The following is a 21,751-nucleotide window of genomic DNA, read 5'->3' as shown; positions in this document are numbered from 1 at the left end:
CATCCTAAAAATCTGAGGAGTGCTATATTAAAATCGAGCCTTTGCCTGATTTATGTAGTTCTTCTGTTGCAACTGTTTCATGTTAAATGTTGCAGCACTTCTCAATGAACCAGGGTTATTTTGAGCTAGAAATTGTGCTAGTGTTCATATCTGATGCTGCTTCATGGATATGTAGTTTTTGAGGTGCCAGTTCTGTTCGGAGTCTATCCTGTTTAGCCTGATTATCATACCACTCAACACAATGGAGGGTTTCTTGGGTGTGAAGACAAGAACTGCAGAATCTACCAATGTTATTATTGTCAGATGGATCTGCCTTAACCAGATTGTTGAAGTTGGGGTTGAGTAGCTGTTGGTTCATTCATTATTTGCCACAGACCCTGTTTGAGAGATACGGCAAGTCTGTTCTACTACTAGGATAGGTTGTACCCAGGGACTGTGATGAATGAATCGGAAAGCTATGAATCTGTGATTACAACTATGTCAGGCAGTCGCTTAACTAGAAAGTTGTACAACACTCTCAATTTACACATTGGTCTCCATTTACTTGAGAGGAAGAAATGCAAAATTTAATTTTTATTTCTCTCTTTGTTTCAACAGAATAGCTATGGTATAACTGAGTGGCTTGTTGAGTCATTTGAGAGTTCTTGGTGGATCTGGATTTACAGGAAGGCTAAGCCAGGTTATTAAGTGAGAATAACAGAAATCAAAATGCTGTAAACATTATTTAAAAACAGTAAGTGCTGAAAAAACTCAGCAGGTTAAGTAGAAGACGAGGAAAGGGAAACACAGATTTAAGACACTTCTTCAGAACTGGAATTGTAATCCAGAGGTCCGGACTAACATTCCATAAATCCAAGTTTTTATCCCACTATTGTAACTGACATTTCAGTTCAGTTAACATCACACAGCAGGTCAATTCTAATGGAGTCTTTGAATTGAAGTATTAATAGATGCTGCCTGATTTATTGTGGGTTATTTAGTGAATTTAAATGCCACAACTACCATGGTACAACTTGAAATTTGATCTCTGGAATGTTAGACCTTTGGATTTGAACTCCAGTAACTTAAGCACTGAGCCATCGCCACACCTCTTTCTTACCACAGCAAAGCCAGTGCAGCAGTAGTATTAAAGATGTATATTCAGGTTCTAAAAATGCTAAACGAATTAATACACCACACAAAATCTTCACCATGCTAAACTAATGAATAACAGAAGCATAGGTACCTACATTTGATAATGTTGTATCACCAATTAACTGCCATGTATGTGTTCCAGCAATAGCCAACAGAAGTATGTATGTAAATAAGCCCATATATTTGACCCTGCAAACATATCAAAATAAAATTATCCACTGAATGTTCAGAAATCAAAAGTTTACACTTATGATTAAATAACAACTTGCACTTATACAATGCAATAAAACATTTCACATCAGCATTATCAAACAAATTTTAACAGCAAGCCATAGTGATATTACAAAAAATGACAAGAAATTTGGTCAAAAAGTCAGGCTCTAAGACAAAGAGAAAATATTGAGGGAGTGAAATGCAGAGGTTATACTTTAACAGGTTTAACACTAGTGATTCAACAATTAACTTACCTAAAGGACAATCGAAATGTAGAGACTGCAGAATATTGTGAAGGAGGATGACAAGGAGATTTTGGTGGAATAGGGAAGATGAAAATTTTGAAACTGAGGTACCATTTTTAACTAAGTATAGTGTAGTTAGAGTAGCGATGGCAGGTGAATGAGACAGGGCAAGCTGTAGCGTAAGCAGTGTTATGAGTGAAGATTATCAATTGTACATTGGGACAATCAAGGCTAGTGATAACTAGACATGGATGAGGGATCAGCAGCAGATGTACTAAAATGGGGGATGATACTGGGTGAAATATCAGATGAGATTACAAATGGAGGAAAAGGCTGATTTGAAGTAACTGGGTGAAAAATGTATCAGTTGGGTAGAAAATGGAGCTCATGAAAATAGTGACTTTGATCTTTCAAATGCTTAGCTGCTGGAAAATTATGATTCAGTTTTAAGTGCCAAACAAGTAGTCTGACTTTATAGAAACAGAAGAGGTCTTGAGTGTAGAGAGAAATGGTGGAGAGATGAATGAACCAAGAAGCTATCACCAGATTAATCCTAGTTCAGTGAGAAGTACAGAATCAGACTTATCAAAAACACAACAATTGGTGCTGCGAGGATAGCTATCACTTATGATTCTTTGATTTCAATTGAATACACAAGAATACAATAGAAAATGTTTCACCATTTATATTCTGTCATTTGAGTTTTACTTGTTATCTGTTTTGAACATTCACTATTGAAGCACAAATTAATTTAGTGGTACACATAAAAAATATCATGAAGCCTTACAAAACACAGCATGGATACATTATGGATACGCTACAATGCCTAGTTAAAATGCATCTGAAGACAAAAAGCTTGAAATGCAGGAACTGCCTTTTGTTGGAATAGAGAGGGTAAGTTGAGGCCCAATGGAAATTAATGCAAAGACATTTTGATTGCCATCTAAAGAAATGTTTCTGGAGAGTGGGTTGAAAAGCTGAGAAATCATTTAAATCATCCAACAAAAAACAAACAGATTTTAAGAGTGAAGACAAAAAAAAATCTAGCACTTCATGGAAGCTAGTCCTTACTTCTGCTCTAAAAGGTCACCCCTCAATTTTGAGGCTTGCCCTCTAGTTCTGGATACCCCCACCAGAGGAAATATCCTCTCCACATCCACCTTATCCAGTCCTTACAACATTTGGTAGGTTTCAATGAGATCCCTAGGCATTCTTCTAAACTCCAGTGAGTACAGGCCCAAAGCTGCTAAATGTTCCTCATAAGTTTACCCCTTCATTCCCAGAATCATACTTGTGAACCTCCTCTGGACTCTCTCCAATGACAATACATCCTTTCTGAGTTAAGGGGCCCAAAGCCGTTGACAATACTCCAAATGCAGCCTGACGAGCGTCTTATAAAGCTTCAGCATTATCTCCTCGTTTTTACATTCTATTCCCCTTGAAATAAATGCCAGCATCGCATTTGCCTTATTAGTGCAGACTCAACCTGTGAATTAACTTTCTGGGAGTCTTGCACAAGGACTCCTAAGTCCCTCTGCACCTCTGATGTTTGAACCTTCTCCCCATTTAGTTAACAGTCTGCACTATTGTTCCTTTTTCCTAAATGCATTATCATACATTTCCCAACACTGTTATTCTATCTGCCACTTTTTTGCCCATTCTTCCAATTTGTCTAAGTGCTGCTGCAATTGCATTGCTTCCTCAGCACTACCTACCCCTCCACCTATCTTGGTATCATCCACAAAGCCATCAATTCCAGTATCTAAATCAAAGACAAACAATGTGAAAAGTAGCTGTCCCAATTCTGACCCCAGAAGAACACCACTAGTTACTGGCAGCCAACCAGAAAAGGCCCCCTTTATTCCCACTCGCTGCTTCCTGCCTGTCAGCCACTCCTCTATCCATGACAGTATATTTCTTGTAACACCATAGGAATTTATCTTGTTATGCAGCCTTATCAAATGTCTTCTGAAAATCCAAGTAAATGACATCCACTGCCTCTCCTTTGTCCACCCTGCTTGTTACTTCCTTGAAGAACTCCAACAGATTTGTCAGGCAAGATTTCCCTTCACAGAAACCATGCTGACTTTGACTTATTTTATTATTCGTTTCCAAGTACCCTGAAATCTCATCCTTAATAATGGACTCCAACACTTTCTCAACCACTGAGTCAAGAAAGCTTATCAGCACTAATTTTTCAAGAGGTTAAAGAAATTTACAATGTTCCCTTTGATCCTCATCAATTTTTATCAATGCACCACAGAAAGCATCCTATCCAGATGCATCATGACTTGGTATGGCAACTGCTCTGCCTGTGATTGCAAGAATGAAGACCGTTGTGGACACACCTCAGTACATCACAGAAACTAGCTTCCCCACCATGGACTCTGTCTACACTTCTCACTGCCTTGGTAAAGCAGCTAGCATAATCAAAGATCCCAAATACCCCTGACATTCTCTCTTCCCCCCCTCTCCCATCCTTCAGAAGATAATTCAAAGAAAGCTTCTATCCTGCTATCATTAGACTACTGATCATACGCTACCATTGTATTAAGACAGATTCTTGACGTCACAGTCTAGCTCATTCTAACCCTGCATCTTTGTATCTACCTTCATTTCACTTTCTCTGTAACTGCAACACTTTATTCTGCATTCTGTTATTGTTTTACATTGTACTACCTCAACTCTCAATTGATCTGAATGAACATTATGTAAGACAAGTCTTCCACTGAACTTCAGTACATGTGACAATAGTAAATCAATTTACCAAATTTTTGAGGTTAATTGATTTACATTGGTGATAAAGTGACCAACTTTGAAAAGGGAACCAAGTTTATGGACAAGCTGTAGAGGGGGAATGAATTTTGCTGCTCTTAGAAACAACTACGACTGACACAATGACTTAAATAGTCTTCTATGAGGAGATAAACTTCACATGAAGTGCTCACAGGCTTAGACCATATTATAGTGATCAACAGGAGGAATCCTGGCTGAATTTTCTTTCCCCACCCTTGTACAGACTTCTTTTCAACCTGGCTGAGAGTAGACAACTCTGCTTAGAACAGCATGAAATTTAGAAGCTTTCTAATATTAATGACTCAGCAACATGTGGACACAACAAAGAAATCTCAAGACACTTTTTCACCTGGTTCTTAATTGCATTGAAATGAAGTGTATATTAAGCGTGTTGGAAATACGAAGCAATCTTAGCCTTTTAGGGTTTAAGGTGTAAGTACAGTACACTGATTTAACTGACATTTCTGGTTGCAGCCAATAGTGCTGTAATATTAGCAGATAAGTAGCAATTGCTGGTTTAAATAAATGTGAAGGAACTCACCCAACAGCAAATGCACATGCTGTTCCGGTTAAGAAAAGCCAAAACCACCATTTCACTGAAAATGAGCTGAAACAAAGTGTAAATTGATATGAGGCCTCAAATTCTTCACTGCGTGCTCTCCAAAGTTTACAACATGAAGACAACATGTTAATGCTTCATCGTACCTGCTTCTCTGCATATTGTAGAATTTCAGATAAGACAAAACCGCCAGCAGTGCAAAGAAAATAAGAATTGATTCCAGAAGCATAAACCGTGACTGGGTTATTAAGGAGTTTTCTATTTAAAAAAAAAGAGAACTGTAATATTGGAACTAGGTAAAAATTCTGCACACATACATTTTATATTCAGATTAATATATGTAGACACCACACACTGGTAAACATAAAATCTACCACACAGAAGAACAGCAGCATAGAGTGTTCTGTTATGATTTGTTTACAAACTTTACAGTTTACAAGCAGAGACGCACTAACAATCTTCTGGCATCTCATATTGTAATGTTAAAATCTGAATATTGTAACACGCTTTTAAAGAATGCTATTTCACCGCATCCAACAAACCCACCCACTGCCACTCCAGAGCATTATGGAAAAAAAAGATGCTCCATAGATCTGCCGATTAATAGCTGTAAAAATTGCTGACAATTATTAGGAACTGATAAAAAGCAATCTAAAATAGAATGTAAACAAAACAACATGCAATGGTGCTCCTGTAAATAACTTGAAAATGAGAAAATTAAACCTGTACAATAAGAGGATTCCCCACAGCACACTACGAGTAGTTATATAAATTTTCTTACCACTATATTGACCACTATGTAAAACTTTTACATGCTTTTAACACTTACTAGACAACTCAAATATCCCATTTCCCTTTAATTATGCAACCAAATTATGCTGTCGAATTACCAAACATGATAAGAAGGGCAGCAATAAGAGCAGAGGTGTGAGAATACTTGAGCTCTATGATAATCTGGTATGCCAGTGAGATGCACAGTGCTCCAGCCAGAGCTGGAAAGAGCCTCAAATTCCAAACCGGGACATTCCCTGTGTATTCTGTGAAAAAGAAAACACGTATGTTACTGTATTATAATAATTTATCATTGAAATGGTAGAAATGCAAGATCAGCCACAATTAGCAGAAACATTCTTCATCCTTGACCAATATTCCAAAGTGCACAAAGGAATAGGAGAAATAAAAACAGATAATGCTAGAAAATTTTACCAGATGTTGGACCCAGAATGTTAAATTTATTTCTCTTTCCACATATCTACATGATCTGCTGAGTGTTTCCACCATCTTCTGGTTTTATTTCATATTTTCAGTACCCGTAGTTTCTTCAGTTTACAGAGTTGGAAAATACAGAAAATATGTTCTGCCAAAGTTGCCAGGATTAACTTGCTTGTCTTGCACATTTTAAACAGATGACAGGAAAGAGACTATTAAAAGAGGAAAATTTTATATGAATGACCCAGGTCTTTGAATTTACATTGGGTTAATTTGGCACTGTTATGCCTGCAGCCCCCTCCTTTGTGAGAATCACAAGATCACTGTTGGGTTGGGTCAGGGGGCCCAGGAAATGAGAGAGAGACGTGCGGAATGTCTCGTTCCCCGGCGATGTAAAGCTACGGGACATGGCCATTGTCTCTTGGAGACAAATTTGTGGATTGAGATACTATGCTACGTGAACGTCCTCAGGCAAAGTGGGCTGGTTGAGGGAGAGATTGCATCACCCCAACCTGATTGACATCTACGACCCTGCGAGTCAGGATAAAAGAGGGTCTGTAGGAACAGCCCCTCAGACGCACCAGAAGAAACGCTAGCGATCCCATAATAGCGGGAAGCCATTTGAAGGAGGCCACGTGCGTTCAGTTCCGTTGCCTGGGACTGGTGGCTGGTACCACGGAAAACGGCTTTTAGCTAACAACGGGGAAACCAACTCCCCCGACTCAAAAGGATTGGCATCATAAAAGACCTGGGCAAGTTTAAACCGTCTCTCTTAAACCCAAAACGCTGCAGCTTGAACGAACTAACAGTGACTGTTATATTTCCATCGGACAATATAGACAACGATAGAGCTATTTCTTATTGATTATTATTATACCCGCGCTTTTAGATTTAGTATTGACGACGTATATTATCTGTATGTTTGCATTAATCTTATTTTTGTGCCCCTTTATCAATAAACACTTTTAAAAATAGTACCATCAGACTTCAATGGACCTCTCTATCTTTGTTGGTAAGTGACCCAGTTACGGGGTATGTAACAGCACACCCCTAAAGAATATAACAGCCTTCAAAAGAAAGTGATGGATGTCAAATAAGTATAATACAAGTAAGCTCCTTTTCATATAATTGATTTAAATGTATTTCATTGTTTTAAATTGTTTCCTGGCATTTAAGTGTCATTACATTTTTAATTTTTAAAAAAATAGTATTTTTAACAAATTTCATATCACATGCCAGTAATAATAAACCTGATTCTGATTTAGAAGCCCAGAAGCATCTCTACTTTCTGCGAAGGCTGAGAAAAGTCCATCTCCCACACCCCCCATCCTCACCACATTCTACAGAGGATGTGTCGAAAGTATCCTGAGCAGCTGCATTACTGCCTGGTTCGGAAATTGCACTGCCTCGGATCGTAAGACCCTGCAGCGGATAGTGTGGCCAGCTGAAGGGATCATCAGGGTCTTTCTTCCTGCCATTACAGACATTTACACCACACGTTGCATTCGCAAAGCTAACAGCATTGTGAAGGACTCCACGCACCCCTCATACAAACTCTTCTCCCTCCTGCCATCTGGCAAAAGGTACCAAAGCATTCGGGTTCTTGCGACTAGACTGTGTAACAGTTTCTTCCCCCAAGCCGTTAGACTCCTGAATTCCCAGAGTTTAGTCTGACACCAACCTACACACACACACACACACACACACACTCAGCTCCCTTTGCAATTTTTGCTCATTTTTTCTCAATTCCTGCTAAAACATTGTTTACATTTACATCATTTATTATTATATTGTAATTTGCCCTTTACTGTGCCTATTGTCTTGTTTATTAATTATTGTACTGTCTTGCACTGTTTTGTGTACTTTATGTAGCCCTGTGTAGGTCTGAAGTCTAATGTAGTTTTGTGTTGTTTCATGTAGCACCATGGTCCTGAAGGAACATTGTTTCATTTTTACTGTGTACTGTACCAGCAGTTATGGTTAAAAGGATAATAAAAAGGGACTTGACTTGAGAAACTTTTTTGAAAATCAGAGGCGGTCATTAACATTCGATCTGTCATTTCATGATCTTGCATAGGGTTTAACCAAATGTTAAAGTAATTCAAGGGTTTCATTTCTCTGTTTTGATCAAAATGGTCCTGTAATGTGCTGGCCACGGGAATTAGTGGGGGACTCCAGGGAGTCTATCTTGTGCATCTTGAGCCACAATCACCAAAATTAGAATGAAGAAAATCAAAACTGTTGAAGAAAAAATGGCCATTGGAAAGGATGGAGCTCTCAACTGGTGAAGTCCTTCCTGCACATCCTAGAAAGGATTTTGTCAAGAAATACTAATCACAGAAGCAGGGGAGAAGTTGAACTAGCTGGTGAAGAGGAACTGGGTGTCACCAGCATGTATGTGGAATTTGAATAGTTGTTGGATGATGCCAGAAGCGCAGCCAAGGACAGAAAGGCAAAGACAGATCTATGGGGACCGGCTTATGCAGGAGCTCAAGAAGGAACTGCTGAATGTTATTGTTTGACTACATGTAGATAATGAGTGTAATCTGACCCTGAGTTAATAAATCCAAGGTCAAACCATGAAGTTGATATTTGGATGTTCTCTAGCTACCAATTAAGTGAAGAACCACCACTTTAAACGGTGGAAGTTGGAATACAGATGACAGAATACAGAGTGCATGCCTGGAAGGATGCAGCTCACTAAGGAGAACTGAAAGAATAAAGGAAAAGAGAGCAGCGCACTTTAAGGACACATTTCACGTTTCTCAGTAAAAAGTGTGTTAGTGCATTCCAGCAAGAAAGAAAAAATCTGCAAGAAGAATGCACCCCCACCTGGCTAACTACAGAAATTTAAGGATGGGTGAAAGATTGAAAAAGCCAATGTACTGATGCAAAGGTTAAAGGTCAGCCAAAAAATTGGGGGATTTTTCAGAAAACTATTTATAGAGAATGAATAAGATAAGGGAGTCTGTTGAGAAAACTATAAGATAACATGAAACAAATAGCAAGAGGTTCAAAAGGTAAATATGAGAGCAGATAAAGCAACAATGAGATTGGGAACCTAATAATAGATATTAGAGAAATGAAGGAGAGAAATATTTATTTTAGATTGGTCTTCAAAGTAGAAGACACTTAAAATGCTCTTATAATACTGGATAAACAAGTGGCCTAAAGGAACTTTAAATAATTTCTGTCAACTAGAGAAAAAAGTATTAGCAGCTCTGGATCCTGTTTGTTGTTTAGGTTCTCAATCAAATCTCAGCACTATCCTAGATAAATTAATTTGTTAAATTTGTGCACTTACCATCAGAATGTTTATTCAGCTTCTTTCAACAGGAAAAAAATGAGTGTAGCAATTCAATGAAGTTACTATTGACATCATTTCCTTTTTTTGTGACCTCTGCCATGAAGATCAAAATTAGCAATGCTCCATGAAGATCAATCTGGTTAATTGATACTATTTCCAGCACGGAATCTAATGCCCCTAAAACGTAACCAAGGACTTACTGACAGCTGCAATATCAGGTACTATCTGTAAAAGGGAAAAGAACATGGTGGAAATACTCAGCAGAGTTCTGACAGAACTAACAATTCGTGTTGGTGATATTTCATCTTGATGAATTTTTGTTTTTTTATTTCAACGGTTGCTGCCCAACCTGCTAAAAATTTCTATTACTTTCTGTTTTATTTCAGATATCCAACATCTGCAGTTTACTGCTTTTAGGTTACCCACAAAAGCGCTATGAAACTATTACTTTTTAACAATATGCTTGTTTAGGGTCTGGCCTAACATTGATTACAAACATAAATATTTTATCCAAATGGATTCAATATTGTAACAGGAAAGAACTGATACAGATGCAGAAGTGCAGTCAAAGTTTCATGCATTGACACTTGCTTATCTAATCAATGCAGAAGTTAGAAATATTATGACTATGGTCACAGACAAGGGTTGAAACAGCAGAAGGCTGAATACATTTTACCTTCTCCAGTGTGAATCAGCTATACACATTTGCATAACCCAAGCCAGTAGGTGGCATATGTGCAACAGGTAAATTTATTTTGTGTGAGCTCTTGTTCTTTATATTCATTTTTGCAACATCACTTAATTTGGGCCTTCAGATTACTACTGACTTCACTACAAAATTAACAATTGTATCTACCTGCACCGATTTTATTCCAGGTGAAATTTCCATCGAAACCACCAAGATATGCTGAAAATGAAACAAAGATGTTGCATAGCAATTAATACATGCTAAAAGAATTCTCAAGTCTTTGGCAACTTTTCAGTTTTGGAAAGAGATATTAGTAATACTCAGGACGAGGAAATAAATTGGATTCATCACTGGCTTTGTGGGAGAAGCCAGAGAGTGGTAATAGATGGTTGCCTCTCTGATGGGAGTGGTGGTGGTGCTGGGTCTGTTGTTTGTCATCTGTATCAATGATCTGGATGATAATGTGGTAAACTATATCAGTAAATTTGCAGATACAGTAACACCAAAATTGGGGGCAAAGTGGACAGCGAGGAAGGCTAAGCGAGCTTGCATCGGGATCTGGACCAGCTGGAAAAATGAACTGAGAAATGGCAAATGGAAATTAATGCAGACAAATGTGAGGTGTTGCACTTTGAGAGGACAAACCAGAGTAGGACTTACCATGAATGATAGGGTACTGAAGAGTGCGATAGAACAGAGGCATCTAGGAATACAGATCCATAATTAATTGAAAGTGGCGTCACAGGTAGGTAGGGTCATAAAGAGAGCTTTAGGCACATTGGCCTTCTTAAATACAATATTGAGTACAGAAGTTGGAATGTTATTTTGAAGCTGTAGAAGACTGTGGTGAGGCCAAATTTGGAGAATTTTGTGCAGTTCTGGTCACCTACGTACAGGAAAAATATCAATAAGATTGAAAGAGTACAAAGAAAATTTACAAGGATGTTGCCAGGTCTTGAAGATTTGAGTTACAGGAAAAGGTTCAATAGGTTGGGACTTTACTCCCTGAAGTGTAGGAGAATGAGAGGAGATTTGATAGAGGTATACAAAATTATGAGGGTTAACGTAAGCAGACTCTCCATTGAGGTTAGGTGAGACTAGAACTCGAAGTCATAGGTTCAGGGTGAAAAATGAAATATTTATGGGGAACCTGAGATGGAACTTCTTCACTCAGAGATTGGTGCAAGTGTGGAATGAGCTGCCAGTGGAAGTGGTGGATGTGGGTTCCATTGCAACACTTAAGAGAATTTTCCATAAGTATGTGATGGGAGGGGTATGGTGGGCTATGGACCAGCTATGGCTCAATGGGACTCCATAAAATGACAGTTCAGCACAGACCAGATGAGCCGAAGTGCCAGTTTCTGTACTGTAGTGCTCTGCGATTCTATTAGAAAAGTGATTGCCAATACAACATATCAAAAGAAAAATAAAGTACAAGTGGCAATTTTAACTTTTGTTATTCTGCACATTATAGCTCAAGTGTTTGACTGCTTTATTATTATTGGTACATATTCCAAAATATAGTGAAAAGCTTTTGTTTGTGTGAGCAACACATACAACATGCTGGAGGAACTCAGCAGGCCAGGAAGCATCTATGGAAAAGAGTACAGTCGACGTTTCAGGCTGAAACCCTTCAGTAGATTGGAGGAAAAAAGATTAGGAGTTGGAGCTAAAAGGTGGGGGGGAGGGGAGGGAGAAACACAAGGTGATAGGTGAAATCTGGAGGGGGAGGGGTGAAGTAAAGTGCTGGGAAGTTTGGTGAAAGAGATACAGGTCTGGAGAAGGGGGAATATAATAGGAGAGGACAGAAGGCCATGGAGGAAAGAAAAAGGGGGGGAAGAGCACCGGGGGAGGTGATGGGTGGGCAAAGAGATCAGGTGAGTTAGGGAAAAGAGGATGGGGAATGGTGAAGGGGGTGAGAGGAGCCAATTACCAGAAATTTGAGAAATCGATGTTCACGCCATCAGTTTGGAGGCTACCCAGACAGAATATAAAGTGTTGCTCCTCCAACCCCAGTGTAGCTTCAATGCAACAGTTGAGGAGGCCATGGATTGACATATTGGAATGGGATGGGAAGTGGAATTAAAATGTGTTGCCACTGGGAGATCCTGCTTCTTCTTTCCACTATAAAAAAAATGGGAAGAGCATCTGCAGTATGGTAGCATACCAAACTGCACCATTTTGTAGCATACTATTTGAATATATGCAGGGCTGAGACACAATTCTTTAATGGATGATTTTTGGTACCTTTCTTTGATGTACAGTATATGAATTGCAAAAGAGCTGTTTGATCAAGGCAGCCTAATCCTTTATGTGCGTTTGAATTTTCATTAAGAATCACTGGTGATACTCAAAGAAAAACTTTAGTATATATAGACTTATGCTGCAAGGCCACTTAAGCACTCTAGTAACAATTGGTTCTAAGGTTCTCCAAGGTCTGATCATCATCTCTAATGTCTAGATCTTTCATCACCTTTCCCATAATATTCTCATGCGGTCAGAGCATGAAGATAGTCTTAGTTTTAAAAAATATTTAAATATCAATTAATGCGACCATGACCAGAGTCTTCTATCTTTAACTTAGCTATTTTCAATATAGAACATAGAAAACCTACAGCACAATACAGGCCCTTCGACCCACAATGCTGTGCCGAACATGTACTTACTTTAGAAATAACCTAGGGTTACCCATAGCCCAATATGGTCTTTCCATAACAAGAAACTAGTTGCCAAGCTCAAGACCCACACATTATGTCCAGGAACAGTTAATATCCCTCAACCATCAGGCTCTGGAACTAGAGGGGATAACTTCATTCAACCCACCACTGAACTTTTCCCAAAACCTACGGACTCACCTTCAAGGACTCCATCTCACGTACTTGATATTTATTGCTTATTTATTATTAATATATTTTTCTCTTTTTGTATTTGCAGTTTGTTGTCTCTTGCACATTGGTGTTTGTTCACCTTGTTGAGTGTGGTCTTCCATTTATTCTACTGAGTTTCTTTGTATTTACTATGAATGCCGCAAGAAAATAAATCTCAGTGTTGTATACGGTGAATGTAATGTGGATTGGCCTGTACACTATTATAAACAACGTTGTAATACAGAGACAATGGCTGAAAAAATCTGAACATGGAGTAAACAACTAATGAGATGTTTCAGCTAAGATATCCAACATGCTCATTAAATAGCCACAAGTTAAAGTTCCATTTCAGTACAACAATAAATAAACAATTTCCTCTTTAAGGAAGAATGTTCTCAGGAAGGCTAGAGACACTCAGTTTGAACTTTGCCTAGTCAATTCCAAGGGAACTGCTTCTCTTTTGGGCTGAAGTCGAGACCAGGGTGTATAATTTGCATATCATTTTACCATTTAAAACCATAATGTCAATGTAATAAAGCTTGTTACAATAAAATCTGCTTTGTACAAATCACTAGTAAATTATCATTGCAAACAATCCAATATATTATCATTGGATCAAACACTCTTTTGGTAGCATAGGGGTTAACCTACTAGACTATTATTTCAGAGATTAGTTCAAAATTAAACATAGGTAATTAAAGCTCAGTAACAATAGCTGTAGAACTATAAGATTGCCACTAAGCATGTCTGATCCAAAAACATCGTCTAGGGAAGGAAATTTGCTAATCTGGCCTATTATACTGGTCCAGACTAATGTATTGATTCATAATCATCTCCCCAGCTCAAATTAGAGATTTCAGCAACATCTATACTCCAAGAATAAGCTCTTAAAAAATCATGCCAATCAGTTCATTTTCACCTTTATGAATAAGTCTCAGAGAAGTCAATAATCTGGTTTCCTCAAAGCTGAAGAATTCATAATATTAACAAAAATTAAAATAAATAGCTATTCCATTAATTTATCAGCAATTTTAAAAGGTTACTTGCTATTCTTTAAGCAATGAGGTATTTTTTCTCTTTTAAGAAAAGGTCAGTCCTAGAAAAGTACAGCATTGAATCAGGCCCTTCGGCCCATCTAGTCCATGCCAAATCATTTAAACTCCCTGCTCCCATTGATCTGAATCGGAATCATAGCCCTCCATACCCCTATTCTTCATGTAACTATCCAAAATTCTCTTAAACATCGAAATCGAGCTTGCATGCAGCACTTGCACTGACAACTTGTTCCACACTCTCACAAGTGAAGTTTCCTTTCATGTTCCCCTTAAACTTTTCACCTTTCACCCTTAATCCGTGATGTCTAGTTGTTGTCCCACCCAACCTCAGTGAAAACACCTGCTTGCATTTACCCTCTTGGCTGCTCAGAATTTTGGATACCTCTACTCTATCAAATTTCCTCTCAATCTTTTACTTTCCAAGGAATAAAGTCCTAATCTACTCAATCTTTCCATCTCACTCAGGTCCTCCAGACCCCGCAACATCCTTGTAAATTTTCTGTATTCTTTCAACCTTATTTACATTTTTCCTGTGGGTAGGCAACCAACACTGCGCACAATACTCCAAATTAGAAGTCTTAGACAACTTTGGTATAATGTTCCAACTCCTGTACTCAATTCTTTGATTTATGAAGGCCAATGTGCCAAAAGCTTTCTTTAACACCCTATCTACCTGTGATGCCACTGACAATGAATTATGGACCTGCATTCCCAAATCCCTTTGTTCTAACACATTCCTTAGAGCTCTACCGTTCACTGTGTATGACCTACCCTGGTTGGTCCTACCAAAGGGCAACACCTTGCACTTGTCTGCATTAAATTCCATCTCCCATTTTTCATCCCATCTTTCCAGCTGGTCTGGATCCCACTCAAGCTATTATAGTCTTTCTTGCTGTCCACTACACCCCCAATCTTGGTGTCATCCACAAACTTGCTGATCCAGTTAACCACATCATTCAGATTTTTGATATTAATGACAAACAACAATGGACCTAGCACCGATCCCAGAGGCATTCCTCTAGTCACAGGCCTCCAGTCTGTAGAGGCAACCATCTACTACCACTCTCTGGCTTCTCGCACGGAGCCAATGTCTAATCCAATTTTCTACCTCATCTTGAATGCTGAGCAACTGAGCCTTCCTAACCAACCTCCCATGTGGGACCTCTTCAAATGTCTTCCTAAAGTCCAGGTAGACAACATTAACCACCTTGTCTTCATTAACATTCCTCGTAAATTCCTTGAAAAACTCTATAAGCTTGGTTATACACAACCTGCCATGCATGAAGCCATGCTGATTATCCTTAATCAGTCCATGTCTAATCAAATACTGAAACATCCAGTCCCTTAGACTACCTTCCAACAGCATTCCCACTACTGATGCCAGGCTCACTGGCCTACAATTTCCTGGAATATTTTTAGAGTCTCTTAAACAATGGAACAACATTGGTTATCCTCCAATCCTCTGGTACCTCACCTGTCACTAATGATGATTTAAATATCTCTGCTAGGGACTTGGCAACTTGCCTCCCGCAGGGTCCATAGGGGCACCTTTTCAACCCTGGGGACATATCCACCCTATTTTGCTTCAAGACAGTAAACATCCCCTCTTCGGTAATCTGTATAGAGTCCATAAAGTTAATGCCCATTTTGCCTCACCTCTGTAGACACTGTCTGTCTCCTGAGTGAAGTCAGAAGCAAAAACTCAACAAAAATTATGTGTAATGCTCTAAAACTTTATTTTAGAAGCTAGTGTCCTTACCTCCAAGAGCCAGAATCATGTGACCAAGAGGAGGTCCACTGTCGTCAATAAAAAACATTTGTTTCATATATAGTGAAACAAATTGTCCATAATAAACTTCATCAAACCTGGGAAGAGATTTTGGATGTCATAGTCAGTGAACCGCTGAGGAGTAGAGAAACACTGAGCTAAGTGCAGTGGACAGCTCGACTGATAATGGTTTCATGATGAATCCAACAAAATACAGAGACAATGTTTTTAATATTAAACAGTAAGACTTTTTTTTTTAAAAAGTGGTCCATTATCTATTAAAACCAGGTTGGTTGCCAGTGTTCTAATCTTGCAATAACACTTTGACAATATTTTTCCCCAGAGCAAATATGATGCAATGTTAAAAATAAATAAGGATTTAAAAACATAGGATTAATGCAAACTGATTGTAGACATGGACTCGGTGGGCCAAAGAACCTGCTGCTGGGTTGCATGTCTATCCTGCTGATCCAAATAGAAAAGCCACTGCCAACCCATTATCGAGGCAGTTCCCTCAATAACTGCAGGCTATCCAGGCCCTGAGGCAGCAAATCAGTCCCAAACCATGATGCTCCTTCCACCGTGAGGATGAGGTTTTGGTACTGGTGCTGTGCCCTTTTCCCTCCCAAACACAGTCATGTGAATTTCTGCCATAAAGTTCAATTTTTGTCTCATCTGTCCACAGAACGTTGGCCCAGAAGCGTTGTGGAACATCCAGGTGGTCTTTTTCAAACTTGAGATGTGCAATTTTTAAGAGAGCAGTGGCTTCCTTTGTACTGTCCTTCTATAAATACTATTCTTGTTCGGTGTTTTTCTTATAGTGGACACATGAACAGAGACTCTAGCAAGTTCTAGAGATTTCTGCAGGTCTTTTGTTGTTATCCTTGGGTTCTTTTTCACCTCCTTCAGCATTGCACACTATGCTCTTGGGGTGATCTTCGCAGACACCCACTGCCAAGGAGAGTAGCAACAGTACTCAATTTCCTCCATTTGTAGACAATTTGTGACTGATGAACACTCAGGTCTTTAGAAATGCTTTTGTAGCCTTTTCCAGCTTCAGGTATCTCTACAATTCTTCTTCTAAAGGTCCTCAAAGTTGTTTTGATTGGGGTATGGTGCACAAAAAACAGATCTTTCTTGAAGAGTAGGCTGTCAGTAACCTGACTCTCTGCGTCTTTTTTATAGGTCAAGGCACCTCTACGACCTACACCTCCAATCTCATCTCATTGATGGAAATCATCCTTGTCAATATCCTGCTCCATTGTGTAAAATTATCAACCTAATTAAATGTCATTCTCAGTAACTTTACTACCTAAAAATACTTGCCCTGAACTATAGCTTTTAAACCGACAACATTGAATTGACTTTATTTTTTTTACATCCTTCACATACATGAGTAAAAATTTTTACTTTACATCTCCATCTAAATGTGCAACGTGCAATCATAGTAATTTATAATTTAAAATAAATAGAACAGTCATTGTAATATAGAGTATACTGAAGTCAACAGTCTGATGGCCTGGTGGAAGAAGCTGTCCTGGAACCTGTTGGTCCTGGCCTTTACGCTGCAGTATTGCTTCCCGGATGGTAGCAGCTGGAATAGATTGTGGCTGGGATGGCTTGGGTCCCCAATGATCCTTCAGGCCCTTTTCTCACACCTGTCTTTGTAAATGTCCTGAATCATGGGAAGTTCACAACTACAGATGCGCTGGGCTGTCCACACCACTCTCTGCAAAGTCCTGCGATTAAGAGAGGTACGGTTCCCATACCAGGCAGTCAGGATTCTCTCATTTGTGCCCCTGTAAAAAGTTCTTAGGATTTGGGGGCCCATACCAAACTTCTTCAACTGTCTGAGGTGAAAGAGGCGCTGTTGTGCCTTTTTCACCACACAGCTGCTGTGTACGGACCACGTGAGGTCACATCACGATGATTCAGAAAAAAGTTAAACGCAGTTGTAAGATGTAAACATTATTGACATTAGTTGTTCTGGGATCAAAGTCATACAAAACAGTTTTATCCTTACATGATCATTGCCAGTGGAACAAAACGGACAATGAGGACATGAAGATGGGGATAACTTGCTTAAAAATATTATTTTTAAAACAAGCAATATCTACTTACACAACAGCTCTAGGATACTGCAGTCCCCACAGTCTGCTTCCAATTCCCAGAATAGTAAGAATGGCTAGAACCACATCAACCTGTACAGTGATTATACATGGCATTTTCAGCAATTCCATCATTTTTCCATTTAGAAGTTCTGTAAGACACAACAGGTATTTATGCAGATGAGTAGAAAGCAACTTTATACTTTCAATTAAGTACAAATATATCTATCACATTCACCTCATCAGTCGCCCACAGAACTTGAATGGAAGCCATCCTTGAACAAAGTGCAGCTTAAGATAGCACCACAGATATCAATAAAATTCACTGGTCAGTTACTCTTATCATCTGCCACAAACAGGTCAAATAGTGAGGCCAGATTTAAACGTTGCCATCCTATTATCTGTATCTTGATCAGGCAGAAGAGTTTGCATACAGCCAATATACATATTCAATTAATGCTCAACTGCTTGTATAGTTCTCATCTGATGTATGCAAAAACTTCACTGTATTCATTACATCAGCTCATCGCTGGGAAGTTATAGAGATAGAACGAGAAGAGAGCGCATGCTGATAATTAGCAGTTTCTCAGCGTCGAAGGTTATTCATTTGTAAGTTATCCTTACAGTACCATTGCAGTAGTTCACTTGCTTTTATGGCACAGCTGGTACCAACTGATTTGTGTCTGGATTAATCATTTTGGGGGAAGCTAGATTTGAAAATGTTTCAAGTTAGGTACAAAACGCCTATGCTTCATTTTTCCCATTTAAAGGAGCGCAGAAGAGGCTATTCAGAACTTCAGATCTTGCACGCTGTCATTTATATTAACTCTAGCGTTATTTTGTTCTATAAAAAAGTAGACAGTAAGTGATTCTCCGCTGAACATTTTTCTGTACTTGGGAACGGTAAACGACTTTCAAACAATCGAATTCCACTTTAACAGACCTTAAAACCAAGAATGATTTGAATTATATTAACTCCATCAGGATCCACTTAATCTCAACCGAAAGTGGAAATTATGAGCGTATATTAATTACTTTAGCCGTGGGAAATGCATAAAGACCGAGTTCAAGTTTTAGGTTTGAGTCCCTGCTCAAAAGCCAGGCTGAGTTCCACACCAGACCTGCGTTGAAAATATGTTTGCCCCAATAAAGGCGACATTATTCCAATATACCAGCATCAGTCCCCGTTTGATCGGGGGGAGATTCGATAGGAGGGGAGACAGCTGGAGGTATTTCACCCCGCACTCACTCAATGAACAGAAGAGGCAGTACGAATCGGCTGCATACACCGAAGGAACGGCAGGGCGCTCGGCGCTCGGCGCCGCACGGGTCCACAGTCCGCCCCCGGCTCACACTATCACTTTGTTCTCTGCTCACTTCGCCTCACGCTCCTGCCATTACGTTTTATTTTTTAAATGGCAATTCACGGTCAAAGTCCACTGCGGGCTACCGACTGTCCGAGCCCCGGCCTTGCGCCAGGCCGCCCCGCGTGCGCGGAGAGCCACCAGCTGCCCGGGCTGACTCAGAGGACGAGGCCGAACCTGAGTGCTGACATCATCCGCAGCGTGCCTGCATAGCAACCGTATCTACGTTACGTCTGAGATGAGACGTGAGGGCTGTCATACGTCACGTTTGTATTTGCATATTCGCACCAGAATGAGAACCAGATTTAGTATCTCTGACAGATGTTATGAAATTTGTCTTTTGCCGATATGTTGCCGCTTCATCCTGACAACATAATAAGGCAGTTACCTTGGAGTAAGCCAATCGTTCTAATGCAAATTGAAACTAAAGCGCTTTGTTTTTACATCGGGAGATACTTTACCCTACTTAACCATGGAATCAATCATTTCTTTCACACAACCTTCCTAATGGGGCTGCGTGCTTCTCTGGGCTATTCCGTTACTGTCACTTTAGCATTTCTTTCTGCACTATTCCGTTCCCTGTACAGTATTTATTATGATGTGTACTGTTTACTCTGTGCCCTTCATGCAAGCAAGGTTATAGATAGATAGATAGATAGATAGATAGATACTTAATCATCCCCATGGCGAAATTCAACTTTTTTTCCAATGTCCCATACACTTGTTGTAGCAAAACTAATTACATACAATACTTAACTCAGTAAAAAAATATGATATGCATCTAAATCACCATCTCAAAAAGCATTAATAATAGCTTTTAAAAAGTTCTTAAGTCCTGGCGGTAGAATTGTAAAGCCTAATGGCATTGGGGAGTATTGACCTCTTCATCCTGTCTGAGGAGCATTGCATCGATAGTAACCTGTCACTGAAACTGCTTCTCTGTCTCTGGATGGTGATATGTAGAGGATGTTCAGAGTTATCCATAATTGACCGTAGCCTACTCAGCGCCCTTCGCTCAGCTACCGATGTTAAACTCTCCAGTACTTTGCCCACGACAGAGCCCGCCTTCCTTACCAGCTTATTAAGACGTGAGGCGTCCCTCTTCTTAATGCTTCCTCCCCAACACGCCACCACAAAGAAGAGGGCGCTCTCCACAACTGACCTATAGAACATCTTCAGCATCTCACTACAGACATTGAATGACGCCAACCTTCTAAGGAAGTACAGTCGACTCTGTGCCTTCCTGCACAAGGCATCTGTGTTGGCACACAGGTTATTGCACACCGGTGAATATAAACTCACCTGAATCCGTATCTAAGATTGAGGCGATGCTGCAAAGATTCAGCAAACTGGTTCCTGGGATGGCTGCTCGAGTCCTAGGGGAAATTGAGTAAACGATGTATCCGTTTTGTAGAGTTTAGAAGAGATCAGCTCATTGAATATCTGGGAATAGAAAAGAAAGCTGCAGTGAAGACCTTCCGCGTAGCTGAGCCCATAACCTCTTAAATAAGTAGGCTAATTTAGTACTGGAACACGGGGTGGGGGGATGGAAATTAGACAGATAAAAGCTCAAACAAGAGAAAATTTGCCGATGCTGGATAAAAGCTCTTCACTTCTGTGAAGGGAGGCAAATGTTAGGAATTTTATATATACCCCAGAAGGCTGTGACTTTAAAATTAGAGGTCTATAGCTTTCCAGGTATTTAATCACTCGACCAAAGTATTAATTCCTTGGAAAAGGATAAGAATTGGGTAAGATTACAAAGCAGATATGATAGTGAGGTGGGCGGGGGAGGAAAGCTGCTCTCCCCAAAAAGTTAGATGTGGATCAAATAAACTTTACAACAGCTATGTACAGTACAATATTTGTTGAGTTAATGTTTTAAAGGGCATTGAGCAAAGAATGGTAAATTGAATCATAGTAAAGAAAAAAAGTGTAATCTCGCTAATCTACTCTCATACACGTGTTTTTGCGGCGATATATTGTAACTATCGGCAGTACCACCACCAAGTAAATGAAGTTTTTTTGATCGAGGAAATGAGTTTGAATACTTCAAGATTTCAGATTGTCTCCAGCACCAGAGGCACCATCCAGAAAATAGTTCAGAGTATAAACTTTAAGCGGTAACCCAAGCTGGAAGTTTCGATCTACCCAATTGTTAAATGAGGCTTCTAATCTGGGGTCCATGAACCCCTCATTTCATGGTAAGGCTCATTGGCATAAAAAAGGTTATGAACCCGTGACAAATTTTCTTACGATCCAATATCAACAGTAGGACATTTACTTCTTGAAGGCAAAGCAAGTCTAATAAACAAGGCAAAGTGACAGGCAAGAAAGAATTAATTCGGTGCCACAGTACAATATCTAAACCCAGTGGCAAAATTTATCTTTGGAAGGACTTAAAAATTATAATGCATTTCACAATTCACAACTTATAG

At 39.4% G+C, this 21,751-nt stretch overlaps 1 protein-coding gene across 5 annotated transcripts in view; it reads right to left on the bottom strand.

Moving 5' to 3' along the window:
- The window catches only part of pomt1 (protein-O-mannosyltransferase 1), a 39,037-nt gene extending 19,541 nt beyond the window's left edge, over positions 1–19,496 (bottom strand). For 2 of the 5 annotated variants that reach the window (XM_073052414.1, XM_073052416.1), the window contains exons 1-8: positions 19,199–19,496; positions 17,963–18,101; positions 15,833–15,939; positions 10,320–10,370; positions 5,838–5,984; positions 5,094–5,205; positions 4,930–4,995; positions 1,230–1,323 (exon numbers count right to left, since the gene is read on the bottom strand). In XM_073052414.1, the coding sequence (XP_072908515.1) occupies positions 1,230–1,323; positions 4,930–4,995; positions 5,094–5,205; positions 5,838–5,984; positions 10,320–10,370; positions 15,833–15,939; positions 17,963–18,084 (699 nt within the window). In that variant the 5' untranslated portion in view covers positions 18,085–18,101; positions 19,199–19,496. Of the gene's footprint in view, positions 1–1,229; positions 1,324–4,929; positions 4,996–5,093; positions 5,206–5,837; positions 5,985–9,663; positions 9,681–10,319; positions 10,371–15,832; positions 15,940–17,962; positions 18,102–19,198 lie in introns of those variants that run through there. The other 3 variants (XM_073052417.1, XM_073052418.1, XM_073052415.1) reach the window with 3 other exon arrangements.
- Between the last annotated feature and the right edge of the window lie 2,255 nt (positions 19,497–21,751).

This window comes from Hemitrygon akajei, chromosome 7 (assembly GCF_048418815.1).
Source record: "Hemitrygon akajei chromosome 7, sHemAka1.3, whole genome shotgun sequence".
NCBI classification, from domain to species: domain Eukaryota; kingdom Metazoa; phylum Chordata; class Chondrichthyes; order Myliobatiformes; family Dasyatidae; genus Hemitrygon; species Hemitrygon akajei.
This window is presented reverse-complemented; position numbering and strand designations above follow the sequence as displayed.